The sequence below is a fragment of the Geotrypetes seraphini genome, chromosome 5 (genome assembly GCF_902459505.1).
Source record: "Geotrypetes seraphini chromosome 5, aGeoSer1.1, whole genome shotgun sequence".
Lineage (NCBI taxonomy): Eukaryota > Metazoa > Chordata > Amphibia > Gymnophiona > Dermophiidae > Geotrypetes > Geotrypetes seraphini.
The window spans coordinates 27,736,341-27,750,535 of record NC_047088.1 but is presented as its reverse complement, the minus strand read 5'-3'; the positions used below and the strand labels follow the sequence as shown (position 1 = coordinate 27,750,535).

Genomic DNA, 14,195 nt, shown 5'->3' with positions numbered 1-14,195 from the left:
CACTAAACAAATAAGTTTTCAGAACACTTAAAAAAAAACTTTTATAATTACTCGCTGAAGTTACATGATCTAGTAAATTTTTCCAATATTTTGCAGCTTTGATGTGCAACTGTGAAAGTGTGAGAAAAACTGAAGCACCACCCAATATGGGATAAAAGTATGAAAAATCTGAAAATTATTTGCCTATGCAAATAACTATAGATTCTTATTAAGGAAAAAAAAAGTCTGTTTAGGGATAGCTGGTATATAAAAAAATAAATAAAATGAGTCGGTGAGGGCAGCCAGGGAGTTAATGAAAATATTTGTAAAAAATGTCGAGTTATTTTCTATTATTCATTTTCTCTCTCTTCTTGAAATGCTTAAAATATATTTTAAGGAGATATTGCTCTTGAATTTTGGAGATATGGGCGGTAAGAATGCTTATATTTCTAAGAAAGTGAGATTACAAAAAAAGTAAAAGGTGAAGTAGATGTGTTAAGTTCTCCAGATAGTCTGGATTTGCCTAATTTTTTGGAATCTTCACAGAATATAGTGAAAAGAGCAACGTTGTTGGTCTCTAATTTCCTCTGAAAAAAAAGATGTTGATCTTGGGGGGGAAAAAAAAAATAAAAAAATGATATTTTTTTGTGGGCAGCCAATATCTATATCTATATCATTTGAGGCATAAGGCCTTCCTATAACTGAAGCCTAAGATTTTAGAGATAAGAAGCACTTTCTTTTTAATATTTCCTTGTGTGGAAATAATTCTTTTTGGAACATTTTCTTCACAGTAAAAGCACCTTAAAATATGTACTTAATTGGGTTTTGGAGGTAATAAAGGAAAATGTTTTTGCTTCTGGAAATTCAACTTAATTTTATTTTGGAAATGTTTACTCAAATGGTCCTGCATAATGTGGGCTACAATGCTAAATATGTTGGTTGAATATTTCAGATTTTGTATAAGATTTTCTTGCAATTACTTTGAATGTTGTAACATTTTAAGAAATTTAATTTAAAAAAGTGTTGTGTTATGTGTCTAATACTGGCCTTTATTTGCAATTTCTGGATTAGTAATCTAGTATTTGCCAATTTCTGGATTAGTAATTTCTAGTATCTGCCGACTTCTGTTGTTAAGCCACTTGTGATTGTTACAGTTGACGTTTGTTGAACTTCTTGCAAATTTAAACACAATTTAAACATAAAATAAAAATATAATAACATAATAAATGACGATAGATGAAAGACCTGCATGGTCTATCCAGTCTGCCCAACAGTCACACTCATTATCAATTCATGATTAAACTAGCAATGAATGTGATATAAAAATATTTGATTATGGTCTTTCTTTTTCATTTCTGGGACAGAGACCTATGTTCCCCCTAAGCCAGGGGTGCCCACACTTTTTTGGCTTGCGAGCTACTTTTAAAATGACCAAGTCAAAATGATCTACCAACAATAAAATAAAATTTTAAAAAACCACAAAGCACACTGTACGCAGAGAAAATTTTAATTATTTATATTCGGGGTTTTTTTTTCCAAAAAGGTCAAGGCAGATGACTTTGAAATATGCAATGTCACCTCAGTAACAACTATACAAAAATAGACAAAATATACCCCCCTACCTTTTTACTAAACCACGATAGGAGCTTTTAGCGCAGGGAGCTGCGCTGAATGCCCCACACTGCTCTTGACGCTCGTAGGCTCCTTGCGCTAAAATATGCTACTGCGGTTTAGTAAAAAGGGGGCCATAGTGCAAAATATAGACATCAGATATAAATTCTCAAAACAGACACATTTTGATCACTAAATTGAAAATAAAATCATTTTTCCTACCTTTGTTGTGATTTCATGAGTCTCTGGTTACACTTTCTTCTTCTGACTATGCATCCAATATTTATTCCCTTTCTTCTGCCTCCTGCATGCTTTGTCTCCTCCAGACCACATTCCATTCCCCAACCAACATCTCTGTCCTTCCATGAATCCAACTTTTTCTTCCTCTCTCCCTGCCTCCTCCCCTTTCTTTCTTTCTTTCTGTCTCCCTACCCCTTTCTTACTTTCTTTCTATCTCCCTGCCCCCCTTTCTTTGTCTTCATGCTCTGCCTCCCTGTCTTTTCTGTCTCCCTGCTCTGCCTCCCCAATACACTGCTGGGGCTGTCTGGGAACAGACCCCCAAGACACTGCCGACTTCTGGGAACACCGCTGACTTCTGGGCCCCCAAGCCACCGCAGAAACCACCGTTGCCAAGTTCTCTTTGTTTTCCCGATGCTGCAACAGGCCAGCAGCCTTCTCCCTAACGTCAATTCTGCCATTGGAGAGGAAGTTCTGGGCCAGCCAGGCAGCGATTGGCTGGCCTGGAACTTCCTCTCCGACGTCAGAATTGATGTCGGAGAGAACGCTTCTTCAGGGTAAGCTTGGGGCGGTGGTGGGGCACGTCGGGGAGAGGAAGGCTGATCGGCCCGGTAGATCGCGAAGGCAACGCGAGTCTATCACAGAGCCCGGGATGGGCTCCACGATCGACTTGAGTTACCTTTGAGTTCTACCGGTCAATTGCGATTGACATATTGGGCACCTCTGCTCTAAGCTGAGCACCTGTGCAATCGCTCATACATTCTAGGAGGGTCGCTCATAGATTTTACATGGTTGCTCACAAAAATACTTGCAAATCTGGAAAACTTGGTTTTTAGAACTTGTTGCTCTCATGAAAAAAAAAATTTACACACACCAGGCCAATCCTTAGATGGAGCATTGAGAGAGACCATAGTCCACCTGGCAGTCTCCTTAAGTTCCAACTACTGGAGTTGCCATCAATAAATCTGAATCTTAGCAACAGTTCATCAAGGAAGCACCTTTAATCACTGTTTTCCTTAAAGGGTCTCTTAAAATAACAAAAAATACACACACATTACAACTGCAGGAACTGTTTTACTATTCCATTTCTATCCTGCCCTTTTCTAATAAAGACAGAATAGATCAGTACATACAACATTTTAATTTAGGATTTGTTTTGAGCTTTGTTTTAGAATCCAGTTTCAGACTTTAGACAAAGTTTATTTATTTTAAAAAAAATTATATTCCGCTTGCACCCAAGTGGATTCCAAAAAACTCCAATCATAAGATAAAACCACCCAAAAAACCAGTATAAAACAAAATATACAGCTAATATTTCCATTAAACACCTCAGTCTGCTTCTTAACCACTTAACCCAGCCAATAGCTAATTGTGCTGCTGGTCTGATGATTTTTGACCAATTAATTGCATAAACACATAGCAAAAAGCAGTTGTGAATTCCCACATGCCAACTGATGAATACGTTTACAATTTTAAATTCTGTGACCACAAAAGCGGCAGTATTTCAACTTACCATAAATGAACCTAAATATAATCATAATTTTATCCAGCATTTTTTCAAGTTCTTCATCAGTAGCTTCTTTGTTACCTGCACGAAGTTTTGAATCCACATATTTTGCTACATGCAAAAAAACAAAAATGAAAAATCCCTTGAAGATTTGAATATGCACATTTCTACAGTTTGCTACCAAGATTGGTTTCTCTGCATTAAACAACTAAATTGTGAATGTGTTACACTGGCTGACAAGGGATCACTATAATCTATGCCAAGTAAAGATTCACACAAACATATATATACATATATACATACATATAAACCGCTTCGAACTTCACGGTATAGCGGTATATAAGAAATAAATTATTATTATTATTATTATAATACACAAAGCCAGTATTCATTGGCACCTTATCAGGTTAGATTTAATCAAATAATTAATCCAATTATCTGTAACTAGATGTTTTAAGAATAAGAAAATAAAACAACAACAAAAAAAATCAAACATTATGGGCCCCTATGATAAGATCAATGCAACACCCAAAAAGTAGTACCTGCTGTGCTGAGTACCTTAGCCTCAAATCTCACACACAGACTGACTTTCACTTTTAATTTATGCTGACCTCCTTTAAATTTGGTGCTTACAAGAGTCAAACAAGACTACTAAATCCAAGTAACTCCCTTTCTTCCAACCCCCGTCATCTCTTTGCTATGCTGAACTCCCTCCTCAAAGCGCCCCCCACATCAAACTCCTCCTTCTCTCTCTCCCCAAGACTATGGCTGATTATTTCCATGACAAGGTCCACATGATCGCCCTTGAATTCACTACAAAGTCACATCCTTATCCCTTACCCACCATTAAACTCTCCCAAACTTCAAACTCACACCACCCCTTCATCCTTCACCAAAACAACTCAGGAAGCTCCCCTTGTCTGGTCCAACCCTCTCGACCCTCCCTCAACTACCGCTGAATTCTTCCTTCTCTGAAATCATAGGAAGAAACTGCTCAACTTGTGTCTTCAGCCAAGCCTACTACATGCCCCTCAGACCCTATTCCCACCCCTCTACTTGACCCCATCTCACATACTATTGTCCCTCCCGTCTGTCATATTCTCAGCCTATCCTTTTCCAAAGCAGCTGTCCCCGCTGCCTTCAAATATGCGCTGGCTAAGCCGTTTCTCAAAAGACCCTCACTGGAACCCACCTGTCCATCCAACTATCACCCTTCCATTCCTATCCAAGCTACTTGAGTGTGCTGTTCTCCTTTCAACTCGACAGATTCTTGATTCTCTACAAGCTGGCTTTCGCGCCCAACACTCCAGATACTGACCTCACCAAAGTCTACAGTGACTTGTTCATGGCCAGATCTAAGGGCCTTTACTCGAACCTCATCCTTCTTGACCTGTCTGCTGCCTTTGATACTGTTAATCACAACTAACCTCGCTTGGATTCCGTGAATCTGTCCTCTAATGGTTTGCCTCCTACCTCTCCCATCACACCTTTAGTGTATGTGTTGGTGGGTCCTCTTCTGTTGGAGTACCCCAGAATTCTGTCTTAGGACCTCTTCTCTCTCTTCACCTCATCCCACAGTGCCCTGATCTTTTCCCATGGCTTCCAGTATCACCTATATGCTGACGACCTATAGCCCAGATCTACTTCTCTATACCCAAAATTTCACCTAAAGTCCAAAAAAGTGTCTCTGCCCGTTTTGGCTACCATTACTGCCTGGATGACCTGCCATCAACTGAAACTAAACATGTTCAAAACGAAGCTGCTCCTCTTTCCTCCTAAACCCTCTGCTCCTCCTCCTCTATCTTGGTAAATAATACTGTAATTGTTCCAATCTCCTCTGCTCGTAACCTTGGAGTCGTCTACAATTCTGATCTCTCATTTTCTATACACATCTAACAAACTGCTAAGGCCTGTCGCTTCTCTCTCTCTCTCTACAACATCACCAAAATTCACCCCTTCCTCTCTGAGCACACAACCCGAACCTTTGTCCACATTTTCATAACCTCACGCTTAAGATTACTTCAATCTACTCCCGCAGTGCCACCTCTCCCCCTTGCAATTTGTGCAAAACTGCTGCACGACTCATCTTCTACCAACCTCGCTACACTCATGTCACCCCTATCCTTAAATCACTTTGCTGGCTCCCAATCTCTCCCATCACAATCTTCCATCTTAATCTCTCCCATAACAACTGATATCTTAAACTGTTAGCCACTAATCTCCAACTATGTAAGTTCCACTCAATCTGTAGCATCTTTCTAACCATTGTAAACCGCATAGAACTTCACGGTCCTGCGGTATATAAACTGTTATTATTATCTGCCTTCGCATACAATTCAAGCTCCTTTTGCTGACCTAAAAGTGTGTTCATTCTGCTGCCCTTTAATATCTCACTCTCTTCTTTCTCCTTACACACCTCCCAGAGAACTCCGTTCCTCAGATCAACTACTCTTAGCTGTACCCTTCTCCTCAACTGCCAATTCCACACTTTGTTCCTTTCATCTAGCTGCCTCTATGTCAGGAATAAATTACCCAAGTTTGTCCACCAAGCCCCTTCCCTGTTTAAAAGCAGACTGAAAACCCACTTTTTTGATATAACCTTCAATCCATAACTCTACTCCCCATTGATCTCCAACCCAGCCAGCAGATTAACCGTTCCCTTAACTTTATCCACGACATCCTGTTTGTCTGTCTTGGCTGTTTAGATTGTAAGTTCTTTCAAGCAGGGGCCGCCTTCTTTGCGACTCTGTACACTTCTCCATCCGTATTCGCTGTGATGGGGGATTAACAGACCCACAAATACAGAAAAACCGTGAATAACTTTTTCATATGTTATTCGCTGTTTTCTATTAAAAACCATCATGAATATGGTGAAACCGCGAATAACATGGTGGGAGACCTGACATGTTCCTGAAGGAGAGGCAAAACATGGTAAGAAAGTGGTGGGAATCAGCAATTTTCTCAGTAAACGCTTGGAATCAGCGATTTTGCTATGCAAGCTGACATAATTTGGGGGGAGGAGACAGCAAGCTAAAAATCGCGAATAATCGAAACCGCAATTGCTGAAACCACGAATACGGAGGGAGAAATGTACAGTGCTGTGTACGTCTGGTAGTGCTATAGAACAGTAATAGTAGTAGAAAGGGACCTCAGAAAACACGTACTTTCATATTTCAGCACAAACAAAAGTTATGCATATTGAAGCATAACACATTATTAGTCTCTGAAAAAAACTCCACAAAATACTTGTCACTCATGAAAAAAATTTGCACACACCAGGCCAATTCTAAGAGGCCAATCCTTAAGTCAGTATGACATACTCCAGGCCACCTAATTGTGTCAGCTTGGGATTCATTAGAAAGGTCTTGTAAATATATTGACACCTTTCTACAACCAACCATTGGTGTCTATTAATAAATCTTTCATTAAGGATACAAAACATTTTTTACAATTATCAGAGATGACAGAGGTTTTGGATAATTGTTTTTTGAAAATGCTTGATATTTGTTCCCTTTACACAAGAATTTGTCAGAATGAAGCACTGGCTGTGGTAACAGAACATCTTGATTCATCCTCTCAGCCACATGCAATACCTACTGAATTTTTGGTTGAGTTGATGGATATTGCTACGACTTACAATTATTTCATTTTTGCTGATTAAATTTTTATCAACAAATTTCTGGTATAGCGATGGGGGCTTCTATTTTATTCATGGAATCCTTTGAAGAAAGATGAGTGTATTCTACTGTGGGCTCAATATCTGAAATGTTGGTGGTATTACATCAATAACATTTTTGTCATCTGGCAGGGGTCAAAGGATGTTTTCTTACAAATTTTTGCCTATTTAAATGCCTGTTATGAGTCTATTGTTTGAATTCAACTGTCAGATTTCTACCATTTCTTTTTTGGATGTTAATGTAACTAAGTGGGGGTAGGTTTTGCACTTCTACACGTTAAATCAACTGATTTATGCACCCCCCAATTTGAAACTAGTCTTCCTTTTTCGTAATTTCTCCAACACAGATGAATCTGATTCCTCTCAGGAATATTTGAGATTCTCTGAGATTTTGCATGATAAATTGCTGGGTAGATGTTATCCAAAGAGGGCTGTAGATAGGGCTCAAATGGGCCCTGTCTGAATCTGTACATCAGTATTCTAACCTGGTTATGGTGTATGGAATGAAATATTCTTCAAGTTCTATGATGTTGTCTCATATGATCAGAAAACATTTTCAAATACTTTCATCTCAATGTTTTCAAGATAAGCAACTGATGTTTTGTTTTTCACGTAATTGTAATCTAAGGGATCTTTTGTGTAAATCAGATGTATGGACCAAACCTATGTTCATGAGTGAAGAAGAAGTGGACATAGAAGGTGTGGACAATGTTCTATGTACACCATTATGCTAGAAGCAGACAGGTTTGTTCATCCAACCAAGGCTTTTTGTTGTGCAGGAGTTAAGATATGGAACTCCCTGGTGGATCAGATATGAAATTGTCATGAAAGGGGCATGTTTAGAAAATTACTTAAGATACAGTTATTTGTAGATGCCTTTCCCTAGCCAATTATTTTTCTCTTTGGCAGAGTTGATGAACTATTCATGATCCCCGGGTCCGGCCGGAATCCATCCAAGGGTTCTGAAGAAACTAAAAGAGGAGATAGCGGAACTACTACAGCAAATTTGCAATCTATCCCTGAAAACAGACATGATCCCGGAGGACTGGAAGAAGCCAACGTTACGCCCATCTTTAAAAAGGGATCACGAGGTGACCCGGGAAACTACAGACTGGCGAGTCTGACTTCGGTTCCAGGGAAAATGGCGGAAGCACTGATAAAAGAAAACATCAATGAACATTTTGAAAGAAACGAACTTCTGATAACCAGCCAACATGGTTTCTGCAAGGTGAGATCGTGCCTAACGAACTTATTGCACTTCTTCAAAGGAATTAACAAACGGATGGACAAAGGAGACCCCATAGACATCATATGTCTAGATTTCCAAAAAGCCTTTGACAAGGTGCCCCATGAACGCCTATTCCGGAAACTGAAGAACCCGACTGGATTGCAGCCCTCAAGGAGGGACTTTGAGATCCCTGTGATAGAGACTTACAAGATTATGAAGGGCATAGAGAGAGTAGAGAGGGACAGATTCTTCAAACTTTCAAATAATAAAAGAACAAGAGGGCATTCAGAAAAGTTGAAAGGGGACAGATTCAAAACGAATGCTAGGAAGTTCTTCTTTACCCAACACCTGGAATGCGCTTCCAGAGAGCATAATAGGACAGAGTACAGTACTGGGGTTCAAGAAAGGATTGGACAATTTCCTGCTGGAAAAGGGGATAGAGGGGTATAGATAGAGGATTACTGCACAGGTCCTGGACCTGTTGGACCGCCGCGTGAGCGGACTGCTGGGCACTATGGACCTCAGGTCTGACCCAGCAGAGGCATTGCTTATGTTCATTATGCAAAGCTATGGTATTATTGTGTAGTTATGATTTCTGAGGATTGTTTGCATATTTATTCCATCATGTTTTTGTTTTACAATTATGTATGTAAATTATGTAAACCATTTTGTTTTAAACAGTATAGAAATTTTTAAAATAAAATAAATTTTATGGTAACATCTAGATTCAGCCCTTTAGTTCAGAGTTGGTGTTTCTGCTAAAAACTCATACTGAGAGGCAAGCTTTCACTTGTAGCACAGATATTGCATGCATCTTTTTGCATGCTGTGAATGTTTCTGGTACATTATAGAGAAAGCAACAAAAAGAGGCACTGGAGATGTCAAATTGTGGTCAAGTAGCCTCGCACACTTTATAACTGTTTTTTGTGAAATTCCTTAGTCGCTGCGATTGACAAGTCATCTAGCAGCTTTTGATTTTTCATTTTATTTCCGAGGGATTTTATTTTTTTAAAGCACAAGTTTTTTGAAGTACAAGTTATTTTTGGCGCCATCGGCATAAAAAAAAAAATTGACTGGATCCTTGCTGATAAGTATTTTGATTTAGAGATAGCTGATTGGGTGTGCGTTTTCAACGTGATGAGATCATGGCACTGTACTATGGTATGAAACATTGGGTGCAGCTGATTCGAAGTTTGACTAGGATTTAATCGCTAGATGATCGAAGGAGGCTGTCAGATGCTGGTGAGCCTAAGCAGGACATTTTATTTTCTTTGTTGGTTCTTTATTTGTAAGTTCAAGTTTTCAAGTTTAATAAAAATTTGATTTGATCGCAAAATCGAAATTCTTTGCCTGGACTGTTGAAACAGCTTTATGCTAAACAAGGTCGCTGTTGAGTCTGGCTGATTGAACCTCTTATGTGTGTGAACTATGGACTGCCTTCTTGTAACTTTTAACAACCGTGGCTTTTTGTAGTTTGGACCAATTTTTGTTATTTTGGATCTATGTGGTCCTGTAGTACCCTCATGTTTATTAAGTAAACTGCATTTCTGAAAGAAACAATTTCTTTATTTCTTGTATTTTGTTGAGTTTTTTCAGAGACCAATGATTGCGATATGCCCGAATTTGCATGACTTTTGTTTGAGCTGAAGTATGAGGGTACATGTTTCCCAAGGTCTCTTTCTCCACTTTTTTGGTGTTGCAGTGATCTTACCATAGGAATCCATACTGGTTGATTTTTTTTGTTTTCATATACAGTATAGTTCTAGTGATCTTCTTGTTTAAGAAATAAAATACCAGTTAAGTTGATATACACAGATAAGATAGACAGATAATTAGTTGTGTTGGGCCACACAAATATGAGGTATAAAAGGATAAATCAGTTTAAGTTCTTTATCTAGACAACAGGTTATTTGGAGAAGGTGACCACTATCCAGTTAAAAAAGTTAACCATTTCCCTGGCATGACTCCAATACTTACTATGAGGACATCCAGAGAGCTATACACTTAGTCCAGAGATTTTCAACTTTTTTGCTCTGTTGGAAAAATACAGAATGAAAAAAGTGGAAAATTGCTGGTCTAAGCATATAGGCCTCGATGGAGACTGCCTCGACTTTGTTGGTTGTGCTAAGAACTTTTCAGTGGCCCCTCATACTTTTATAGCCAGTTAACTTTGGGCATAGATACATGGAAGGGCATTTTCGATAGTGCATCTAACCGATTTGGATGGCCATTCATCTTTTTTTCCACGATAAAGGCCTCTTTAGCAGTCTTGGCCATCAGGATGTCCAATTTTAGGACGCTTAATGTTTTTGGCCATTTTTGAACACAAAAACATCCAAGTTCTAAATGCCCAAAACCAAGTAATTTGGACATATGCGGGGCCACCATTTATACTACACTGGCCAAACAGACATGCCAACAGAGCAGTGGGGCACCTTAGAGGGCACTGCTGTGAACTTCACAACGGGTGCCAGGTGTACATCACTCCAAAACCCCCTTATAATGTATGGTGAGCCCGCCAAAACTCCCCCAAAACCTGTCTACCAGTTGGCACCTATATAGCAGTATAGTAGGGTTTTAGTAGACTCACACTTTCCACCATAGAGTGGGATATGGGCCTGGATCTCCTTCTCTATGGTTCACTACTCTGCTCACCAGGTTACTCTAGAAACCTACTTGCTGCTTTACTAGGCTTTCCCATACCAGGTGCTGCTGTTCTAGAGACAGGTAATGTACTATTTCATTCATATCTTTGGAGGGTGAGAGGGAGTCAGTGACAACTGAAGGAGTATGGGGGTTATTACTTAATCCCTCAAGTAGTCATCTAGTCAGTTTGGGTACCTTTTTGGCACTTAAGATACTTTTAAAACAGGTCTAGCTCTGGACGTCCAAGTTGCATCCTGAACATCTTGGGAAAAGTTTGATCATCACCGCAAGACGTCCAAGTGCTAAGCCCGCCCATAACACGCCCCCTTGAACTCTGGATGCTCAGCGGACAAGAAGCCTAGCAAGATGTCCAGAAAAGTTGGTTTTGAAAATCGGCACTTGGGTCATTTTTCTTGCCAAAACGTTCAAGTGTTGGTTTATGCCGTTTTTGGGACATCTGAGTTTTGAAAAGGAGCTCCATACTGTACAAATATACTGGAAAAAAATGGAGGTAAGGGGGAAGATGGTCAGCATGTAAATTTTATGAAACACTGACTTGATGACCTAGTAGCATTAGAGGACTGAATAAATATCTTATTTCAAAAACATTTGCAAGGTGCTACCTCTAGGGTTAAGGGCTCCATACAAGTTGTATCAGCACACACTGCTATTATTTAATAAAGGTTTCTCTTATATTTACCACAGTAATTTTGATTTTAATGAAAAATGTACATAAATTAGCCTACAAATTCCTTTCTGTATGCTGTTATGTTTTTAATGTTTAAATAAAAAGGATAGCAATGACCTGGCTAAAATCCAGAATTCAAAATTCCATCTTCCCCATTAGAACTCCTTGTGTCATGGGACAAGTCACTATACCCTATTTCCTCAAGTACTCACTATTATATGAAAGCCAATCTTTTATATGAAAAATCCCTTGTACCTGAATGTAACTCGCCTTGGAAAAAGGTGTGAACTAAGTGCTTAAATAATTCAAAAATTAAATCATTTCATATTGGGTCTTATGCTTGTATCTAAATCCCATCATTTAAGCTTTCTATACTCAATCTTGAAATGGATGCAATTGTTATAGCAGGCCAACAAAACCTTATGCACCTTGAGTGTATTCTGCACAGGGTCCGTATCTCTCACTATATCAGTGGTCCCCAAACCTGTTCCTGGTGGCAATCCAGCCACTCAGGTTTTCAGGATATCTATAATGAATATTCATGAGAAAGATTTGAATACACGGCTTCTGCTGCATGCATTTCTCTCATGAATATTCATTGTGGATATCCTGAAAACCTGACCAGCTGGGGTGCCTCCAGAACCTGGTTTGGGAACCACTGCACTATAAAAATAATCCATTTAATTTACAGACATTAAATATTGTAATGTTCAATATTGTACTGTATAGCATTTTGAATATTTACACAATACAGTACAAAAAGTACAGCTCACACACAGTTTATGCTATAACATTTCATGCCTTGACTCTCTTCTTAAATACACAGAGGTACTGTATGAATAATTATAAACCTTAATAAACTGCACTCAGTCTTGATCTCGCATACTAAACAAAAGGAATCAAATTCCTTGTATCATGAGCATATCCAGAGCCTTACTGTGACCGGATGAGGATAAAAGGGTGGTTAGGATCCCGATAGGCATGCATTGCTTTTTTACTGAGTCAGTTTAACGTAGCTGCACTATGAACAAGAATCTGACAGGACAGGACAGAATACCAATGAGTTCTGCCGGCTTATTTGGTCTCTTGTTAATGAAGGTTTCAAATGCTTCTTTCATGGCATTGACAAATTTTTCATTCTTCAAAAAACAAACATCAATCACATGGTCCACTTTATCCTTAAAGTCCAGCAGTTCTTGCACCATGGTCTTATCCTTTTCTGGATTAATTACTATGGTGCTGCCAAAAGCCTGCCAAAGAAAAAGATCAGATAATTACCAAAGCTAAATTTCAAAACAAGAAGAGTTACATACAATTAATCTATGCTTTTGCATTACCTGTATTATTTTAAATTTCTGTATTCTATATTAATGATAAAACACACTTCAGGGAATGTTTGCTAAAATGTGCTTAGTTAAACTTCTGGTATAGCAGCACGAGAACTGCAGATTGAGTAAACTGCCCTCTCAGGGCCTGCCTTTACCCACTTCACCCCTCTGGTCCCCCAGTATTCCCAAAGAGCTTACCTTTAATGGGTAGGAATGATGCCAACTTACTCCAGCCTCAGCACCACAACCTTGGAAAATAGTGGCACCTGACCCCACTGGTACATCCTTGGCTGCACTAAGTGGGGTCAGTCTACCATACAAGGGAATTTTTTTCCTTTTTTGGTGGCGAGGTGGAAACAGGATACACCAAGTGGGGTCAGGTGCTGCAGAAGAGAGAGGGGATGCCACCAGATACCAAGGATTTATTTTGGAGGCAGAGGGAGAGGGGGAATGCTACACACCAGAGACAATGGGATTTTTTCGATATGTACCCCTGAATCTTCTCAGTACCACACACTGCACTACCACACAAGGTCACAGCTGTGGTCTAATGCCTTTGAGGACATTGATCCTGCCGGCAAAGGAAGGTGGCCACAATCTGAACTCCCCTTGGACTCACTACTCCAGTGCCAGTGGAAAACTACACTTGCAACAACACACTATAAAATACAGATGTGCTCAATGCTCTTGTCTTGGGTTTAGATTTAAAATGTTAAAAATTCCAGCTGAAGGAAAAGAAACTAGGTTTGTTTGTTTTTTTTTGGGGGGGGTGCAGACCTCAAACTAAGGAGAAATTAGGTTCTTACCTGCTAATTTTTTTTCTTTTAGTCCCTCCAGACTGGCACAGAATGGATGGGTTTACGCTCCTCTCCTAGCAGGTGGAGACCGAGACATTGACTTTTGGCTGCAGTACAAGTGGGATGTGCAGTCCCATCTACAATCAGTCTGACGAATAGCCAAGCAGAAACTAACTAGGCTGAATAATAACATACCAACTCCACACTCACAGAGAAGACAAAGGAAAATGTCCGAATCGGACTGGAACACACTGTTGAATACCGCTTAGAACAAGAACCTTCCAGCAACGCCCCACAGTTTGCAAGCTAAACCAGCCAAACCAAGTGCCGCTGCTCTTAATATGTTTCCCAACAACCAAGACAATGAAAACTCGCAGAAAAAACGCCAAACAAAATGACAGGGTGAAGTTTGGGTCGGTCTGGAGGAATTTAGCTAAGAATCTAATTTCTTCTTCTTTATTGTCCCTCCAGAACAGGACATAATAGATGGGATGTACC

General features: G+C 39.5%; 1 protein-coding gene across 2 annotated transcripts in view; it reads right to left on the bottom strand.

Annotated features, from left to right (window-relative positions):
• CUL4B (cullin 4B) overlaps window positions 1–14,195 on the bottom strand; it is a 173,680-nt gene that overhangs the window by 47,689 nt on the left and 111,796 nt on the right. For both annotated transcript variants that reach the window (XM_033946652.1, XM_033946654.1), the window contains exons 12-13: window positions 12,630–12,822; window positions 3,341–3,445 (exon numbers count right to left, since the gene is read on the bottom strand). In XM_033946652.1, the coding sequence (XP_033802543.1) occupies window positions 3,341–3,445; window positions 12,630–12,822 (298 nt within the window). The remainder of the gene's footprint in view (window positions 1–3,340; window positions 3,446–12,629; window positions 12,823–14,195) is intronic.